At 41.6% G+C, this 8,010-nt stretch overlaps 1 protein-coding gene across 1 annotated transcript; it reads left to right on the plus strand.

Annotated features, from left to right (window-relative positions):
- Positions 1 to 832: 832 nt before the first annotated feature.
- Positions 833 to 7,467, plus strand: ADNP2 (ADNP homeobox 2; the record flags this gene model as incomplete). The annotated part of the gene is made up of 2 exons (XM_010191782.1): positions 833 to 922; positions 4,507 to 7,467. Coding segments are annotated over 2 exons (3,051 nt in total), but the record flags the coding sequence as incomplete, so codon positions are not given.
- Between the last annotated feature and the right edge of the window lie 543 nt (positions 7,468 to 8,010).

An 8,010-nucleotide genomic window follows, 5' to 3' on the forward strand; every position in this document is an offset into this window, starting at 1 on the left:
CTTCAGTTGCTCATACTTCATACTGTTGCTCAGTATATCCTGTGTTGTTTGTAAATTTCACATAAATATTGCATTGTTTTTTTTACCACACAGGAATCTAGGTTTTTTTTCATTAAGTTTGTGTTTGGATATGGGCAGGCCTCAGAAAATTAGAGAGGACCTTCAGATTTTTAGAATAGTAGCTGACTTTGGCTTGAGGAACATGAACAGCTCTGATGGGATTGATGAAAACAGTGCTATAAGGAAAGTTGTTTACCCTGTCACGCTTGTTCGAGATACCACAATACTGTTGCTTTTACAGCTTGAGGAAAAATATTGTTACTTTTAAAAATAAGCTTCTGGGAATGTCTTCATTTTTCCAAGTTAAAAGCTTAGCAGTGCTATGAAGATTTAATACTAAAACCTGTTGCAAAGTAAACCATAGTGGTAGGTTAATAAATCGAAGTAAATAGTGAACTATTACAGATTTAGGAAGAGGAAGGTAGAGGGAGAAAATGTCTTTCAGTGTTCACCATGAACTTGGCTAGAAGCAGTGGAATTAAAGTGTAAATATTTTCACTCCTATATTCTCAGTAACTGTGAGGTGTTAAGAATTACTGCTGTATTATTGCAAGGCAGTCATATGAACAAGTATTTGAGGTAAAATAAATCAAAGGGGTCAAAGTAGTAATTTCTTTGAACTGAATTTTGAGGCCTGTATCCAAATACAGTATTTGGACTTTCATCCTTTGATGGTGTGGATTTATCTTTTCCTTGCTCTGTATTGAGACTATTTTTGTATTCAGATCAGATTGCAAAAGCAGATTATTTCCTGTTTTCTCTTTTCTTTTAGAATCTTAAAAGTTTTGACCCAGGTGAAAAATACTTTTGTAACACTTCATGGAGTGATGTCTCTCCTTGGGAGTCTGTGGGCAAAAGGAAGGTAGGTATATTTTTTAGAAATTCTGGGTAGGTATACATGTGGAGTTCCTGGTTTTTATTGCTTTCAGAAGTCTTGGAAAAGTTAAAATGCACCTTTTTAATGGTAAAATAAATACCTTTAACATCTAAGTACTATTAGTCAGGAAATAATCTTTCATTTCCTCTCTGTAATGCAGCTGGTTGTAAGGACTATACATGCCGCTCCCTGTCTTCAAGAATACAACCTTGAACATCAGTACTCAACGTGTTGCATTAATGTTCAGCCTTTTTAGTCTAATTTGATGCATAGTCTTAATGTGCTCTTTTATACAGCATGCTTCTTGTTTTGTTGGAAGATGTGATTGCATAGATGTGAGTGGATTAAACTGAAATTGTTGTTAGTGGCTTGGGATAGGATTGCAGTGGAAATCATATTCCGGTTAGATTTGTGTATGTGAAATGGGTTTTAGTTCTATGTAGTTGGAATCTTGTGCAAAGCTAGAATCTACAAGAAAGGCAGGGTTGAGATGAACAAACTGAAGGATTTCTATAATTTAATAGTCTAGCAAGTTTCTAAGATACTGTGTAGAGCACAGGAGTATATCCAGAAGAAAAGATGGTCTTTTCTCAGTCTCACTGGAAAGTCTTAGGGCTCCCAATTGCTTTCGTGAGGAAAGGCTGTCAACAGCATGTAAACAGTGGTGGGTCTGCTCTTTTCATCCTGAATCAAAAGGTTATGGATTAAAACTGTGGTGGTAATTTCCCAGGATTTTTTAATCTGCCTTTGCCATCTTTAAAATAAGCTGAGGCTGCCAAGTGCAATAGTCGCATTTTTTAACTAAGTCCTCAACGTACAGCCTGACCAAACAAAGCTCTCGGTCTTTGCCAAACCTGCTGTGATGAACTTCAGTGTAGGGTTTGTAATGGGTTGCTGTGGAACATATCTGCCAAGCTATGTCTTTTGGATGCTAAACTTGTTCCTCTCCATTTTCTTAAAACAACAGTGATACATATCATTCACCTCTGCACTGCCTAGATTTGGAAGAAAAGAAGTTGGTCCTTCAGGATGTTCTTTTCCAAAGTTGCTGCCGTGAGAGGAAATTAAGTTGTCTGAGCTATACTGGAAACTCAGTAGGCTGGAGAAGTTGTCTGTTTAGATAGTTGGTGGTTTCTTGCATTAGTACTGTTTTTAGGGAGACTTCAGTATTTTGGAAGGACTTTGGTTTTTGGAGGCTGTTGTCTTTCTGCTTGCCTCTAGGTTGTAGGGAATGTGAGACTACACAGTGGCAAGGGTTTTGATGTTCTGGGGTATGCTCTTTGGCATGGGACTGACCAGGTTTTCCTAAATGCCTCTAATAAGCCTTTTTGGATTCCATTTGCACAGCTCAGGGTTGTGTTGGTCAGTCTCTGAGACACCTCATTTTTCCTAAGTGGCTTAGAAATATTACTTTGTCTAATTTTCTGTAAAACTGAGCTGCCATCAGTAGGCAGTAGTAGCACTTCTAACATCATAAACAGCTGAGATGTGCATACAAGGAGAACATGCCAGTGAAATTATTTTCCAAGATGTCTGTGTAGAAGAGCACTGTTTCACATTAAAAAATGAAAGTAGCAGATTTCCACATGCTTCTATTCTGCTGAAACAGAATTTTTTGGGGATTTTTGTTCTTGGGGGTTTTTGCTGAGCTAAGTAGCAGATCTGCAGGATTCATCCTAATTGGATAGAACTTGAGGTACAGAGCTTGTCTTCACTTTTGCTGGAGTCTCATAATTGTTACCTCCATCAAATTATCTAAGAAGGTAGGGAACATTATTTCTGCTACGCTTAACAGTGTGCAGGTACTGGAGTGGTTTCTTACTGCTATACTGCAGTGATTGTTTGTATGAGAAGTAAAATCATAGTTGCTATGGAATAGTAAATTAATTCAGCACTTCGACTACTTGTAGAGTGTTCTCACTGTACCTAACAACAATTGTACAGATTTGGCAGCAAGGAAATGCTGACAGTGTATTACACTGCGGTGTAAATTTATGGGGACAGAAAGACCCAAACCAGAAGCAGGAGTGGGAGTAAAGATTGTATAGGCCCAGTATTTAAAAGCATATAAGCTTTTCTAAGCCTCAGACAACCAACTGAAACAGTCACCTCTGTCACCTGAATTCGTTATAAGTAATGCTAGGAAGATGCAGCTTTTAATAATGCTTTGTATGTTCAGTGATGTCTTTACTCAGTACACTTTAAAAGTAAGATTGAAGATGCTTCTGATTTGCCGTGGTGCTGTTTACTAGCAGCGGAGAGCAGACAGCCAGAGAGTGTAAGTAGAGGATAATTCACTGATAACCTTCACAGGGTACTCTTCAGCAGCCCTAGGCCAGCCAGTGGCTTTATCTGACCCATTCTTTTGTATTTGGAGGCTAGATTTTCCTTATCACCAGGTGGCTCCTTTAGTACTGGTAAGAGATGACACCTTCATGGCTGTATGAAATGACAAACAACTGCACCAGTTTTTGCTCCAGTTCCTGTCTGTGACGTGTGTGTGAGTGATCTGGCTCGGTTGGGTGCTGTAGTGGTGGAACAGCTGCTTGTTCCCTTTGCATGGTGTTTCATAAGAGGCAGAGGTCAGTAAGGTGAAAAAGACATCTGAGGGAACAGACAAGTTCCACTACATGTTTGAGACTGCAGATTTGTCACCTGAATGTTGCTGTGACTGATTCTGTAGTTTCTGGCAGGAGCCAGGGTTAACTCCCTAGGAAGCTGATAGGAAAAAAAGGTTGACAGGGCCACCAGTTTTTCAGAAAGAGCAAATAATGTTCATATGAATTAAAAAAGTAATGTTGTCAAGTGACGTGTAATTGAGGGAGAAAACCACTGCTTAGTGGAAGATAGGTTTATTTTTATGCAGTTAAAATATTTTTCTGAGAACAATCTATATGCTCTGAGTGTGCTAGAGGAAATTTCGTAAAGAAATTACTGTGGCGTGATGTCCAGTATGTTGAGATAGTAGGAAGAGGTCATTGCTGCTTTGTCATAAAAGGGGGTTTTATTCCTCTCTGTTAATTATCTGGGTCCAAAAGAACATCCTTAGCAAATTCATTTTTTGTGGCTTTGCTGGGAGAGGTGCTTTTGGAGAGCTTTCAGTGAAGGTAGGATATTGAAATACACAAAGAGCCCTCCACCTCTTCTCTCTTTTTCTCCAGTAAATAGGACATGGCCTTGAACTAAATAAAGCTTTAGAAGTGTCATATTAGAAGGGCTGCTATTCGTAATTGCTAAGGCTTCACCTCCCATGTACAGTGGCATACGAATTCTTCTGTGATTTCCCTCTTTAAAAATGGGCTGCAGAATTTCTTCTTGTGGGAGTATAAATGAATTCACTTGAGGCGTTTTACTGAATTATAAGGAAGCAAAAGTGGCACACATGTTTCACCCTTTAAGTATGTCAATTTAAATCTGCTTTTCAAAACCAGATCTCTATGAAACTGAAGATACTTGCTATATATCCAGTGAAGGCATTTCTGACAGGTGATAGCACAGACTTACTTTCAAACATGATGGGGATTTAAGAACTGGCAGTTTCTAAGTGGATGTTTTTGCTTTGTTTGCAGAGATACAGAACAAAGCCGTACTGCTGTAGCTTATGCAAGTTCTCGTCAAAATTGCTTACTTCATTCAAGAATCACTTGCACCGCTACCATGAGGATGAAATGGACCAAGAGCTGGTGGTTCCTTGCCCAAAGTGTGCATTTGCTTCTGACCCCAAAATAGTGGGAAAACATATCCGGATGTTTCATTCATCTAATAAAAGAATACAGAACTATACAGTCAGCATTTTGGATGGCATGAAACAATTCAGGAGTGACATCATAAACTTTACATGTCTAAAATGTCACTTTACAGACACATTGTATTACAATATGAAGAAACATGTGCTGATGAACCATTTTCAAAATTTAATAAGTACATATTTTGGCCAGAAATCTGATGAAAGTAAAGAGAATTCTATTGAGTATTACTGTAAAAAATGTAATGCTTCTGCAAACAGCCAGGATTCTCTAATGTATCATGTCTTGACGGCTGAAACACACAGAGACCTAGAGAACAAGCTTCGGTCTGTGATTTCGGAACATATTCAGAAACCAGGACTCGTGAAACATATGCATATTGCTCCAAAGCCTCCCCAAGGCGTGGCAGTGGCTGCTCCATCTGCAGGCCCTGCCTCTGCCCCAGCAGGTTCTGTCACAGCTCCGGCTTGCATCCAGCTTGCATTTCCACAGAATAATCAAAACCAGACTGTGGTGCAGCCAAAAGCTGTTCAAAACGCAGTCAGGTCACTGGCTGTTCCAAGTGCCTCTGGTAGCCTTCCACATACCACTTCTGCTCCAGTTGTTACCCCACCGCATGTTACACTCGTGTCTAGTAATCTTCCTGTAGCTCAGAATAACGTTAATATTCAGCCGTCACCTTCTCAGCCCATCATTGTTTCCCATGGGCTCCCCCTTAACCCACCTATTCCTCTAAATCATTCTGTGGGGACCCCAAACAGACCTGTGGCCCCTGCGGTTCTTCCTCTTAATCAACCTGTTGGGCCTGGGCTCTTTCCTATCAATCCACCCATTGGTACCATCAGTGGTCCGGTTGCAGCTGGAGCGCTGCCTGTTACTCAGCCTGTCAGCCCTGGGAGTCGACCGGTTGCACCAGGAGTCCTCTCTGTCAACCAGTCCCTTGGGAACGTGAGTAGACCCCTCGGTCCCGGCGTCCTTCCTGTGGCGCAGACAGTTGGGTCAGGGGTTCTCCAGCTTAACCAGCCTGTTGCCTCTGGGGTCGTCCCTGTCAGGCAGCCCAGCGGACCTGGCTTTCTGCAGATCAATCAGCCTGTTGCCCCAGCGGTTATCCCCGTGAATCAGCCAATCCAACCTGCGGTTTCTCAAAACGCAGCCTTTCTGACTGCAGGGTCTATACTGAGGCAGTTGATTCCGACTGGGAAACAGGTTAATGGGATACCTACCTACACGCTTGCCCCAGTTTCGGTTACTTTGCCTGTACCTCCTGGTGGCGCAGTGGCAACTGTTGCACCACCACAAGTGCCCATCCAACTCATGCCGCCTGGGACAGTAACTCAGCTGTCCCAGCCTCTGGCGAATGCCCCCTCTCCTCCAGTGGTTTTAACATCTCAGAATCTGTCGTTACAGCCCTCCGCACCTGGCCCTGAGACAAGCCAGGCCGTCAGGCAGGCCAAGCAGTGGAAGACTTGCCCTGTTTGCAATGAGCTTTTCCCATCAAATGTCTACCACGTGCACATGGCGGTGGCCCACAAACATGGTGAAGTGAAAAAGGAGGAAACCCCGCAGCCTGACAAGCTTGCCGCTTGTGCACCCTTTCTAAGGTGGATGACGGAAAAGACAGTCCGGTGTTTCTCTTGTAAATGTTTTCTCTGTGAGGAAGAGCTCATGAAACATCTCTTGATGCATGGCTTAGCTTGCTTGTTTTGCACAGTTACTTTCCATGACTTAAAAAGCCTCGTGGAGCACAATAAAACTACGCACGATGGGAAAAAGGAGTTACATGCAGATTATAGTAACAGAGGATTTCAACTCGGTAATGATGCTCAGGGTGACCTTGTGTTTCCACACTTTGATTTCAGCACAGTGTTACCAAAAGAAGACATTGGTGAAAAAGAAGTGCATTTGGCGGTGCTTGCTGGACTAAATTCAAGGACACTGGTACCTGTTTACATCAAAGTGAAACCTCAGACGGCAGAAGTGAGCAACAGATGCAACAAGAAAGTGTTAACCTGTCCCTTCTGCTTTGGTACGTTTGTTAGTAAGGAAACCTATGAAGTGCATTTGAAAGAGCGGCATCACATCATGCCAACTGTACATACAATTTTGAAGTCTCCCGCTTTCAAGTGCATCCACTGTTGTGGCGTGTACACTGGAAATATGACTCTGACAGCTATCGCGGTGCATCTGCTCCGTTGTCGAAGTGCTCCCAAAGACAGCAACTCGAGCGTGAAGATGCAGCTTGAGCGTTCTGAGAAGAAGGAGCTGCTGTTCTTGAATGGTGAAAAGCACGTTTCTGTGATCCTGAAAAGAAAGCAACCGGATTCCTTCTTTCTTGCGGAAGACCAAAGGAATAAGGATCTACAGGCTCTGGGCTTCAGTGCTGGCATAGCTCTGTCTCCAGAAAGAGAAGCGAATTCAGGGGTAGTGCCTTTCAAACGACAGAGGATTAGGACTGAGGTGAAGAAGCTCCTTTCTAGTGAGGATCTTCGCATTCTGGCAGTAGATCCCAAACAGTACGATTACAATTCGTATGAGGCTCAAAAGCAGTTTTTGACAGACTACTTTCACGAGAGGCCGTACCCTTCTAAAAAAGAGATGGAATTACTTTCCATGCTGCTGTATGCGTGGAAAATCGATGTTGCATCGTTCTTCGGAAAAAGGAGGAATATATGCTTAAATGCGATAAATAATCACAAACCGTCTGTGCTGCTGGGTTTCAGTATGTCTGAACTAAAAAATGTTAAGCACAGCTTGAATATTAGTGATGAACCATTAGATATGTAAACAAGCTTTTTATAACAGCTAAAAGCAGTCCCTAATTGCATACTTACCAATTTAGCAGGTTATTGTGTTATTCTTTTCAACTTGCAGACTGGCCTGTGAAGGGTGCAGTAGTACAAGAAGTCTCGTTCGGTTGTGAGCGTTGTTGTGGAAGGCACACATAGTTGTGTATTTGAAAAAGCTGAAACCTTCAGACTTACACATCTGGGAATCAATTTAGCTTTTTACTTTTTCTGGAGTAGTGTTTTCGGTTTGGTTTTTTTTGTTTTTTATTTTTTTTATTTGGTTTTTTCCCCCCGTTTCCCTCTCTTCCCCTCCAGGCTCTCATTACACTTTTTATACCACCGTGTAAAACGTCCTGTTAAAAAACAAATTTTATTTTATTTTTCTGCAATGGCGTCATCTTTTCTAAACAATAAAATGTATAATGTTGGTTAAAATACTGAGGTAAACTACGTGGAAAACATCTATTTGACTGTTTGTGTTTTGAAGTCCTAATTTTTTTTAACCTGTTTTTGTTTTATCTGCTGAAGAAGTGATTGTCGC

Source organism: Mesitornis unicolor, unplaced genomic scaffold (assembly GCF_000695765.1).
Source record: "Mesitornis unicolor isolate BGI_N332 unplaced genomic scaffold, ASM69576v1 scaffold9339, whole genome shotgun sequence".
NCBI lineage: Eukaryota > Metazoa > Chordata > Aves > Mesitornithiformes > Mesitornithidae > Mesitornis > Mesitornis unicolor.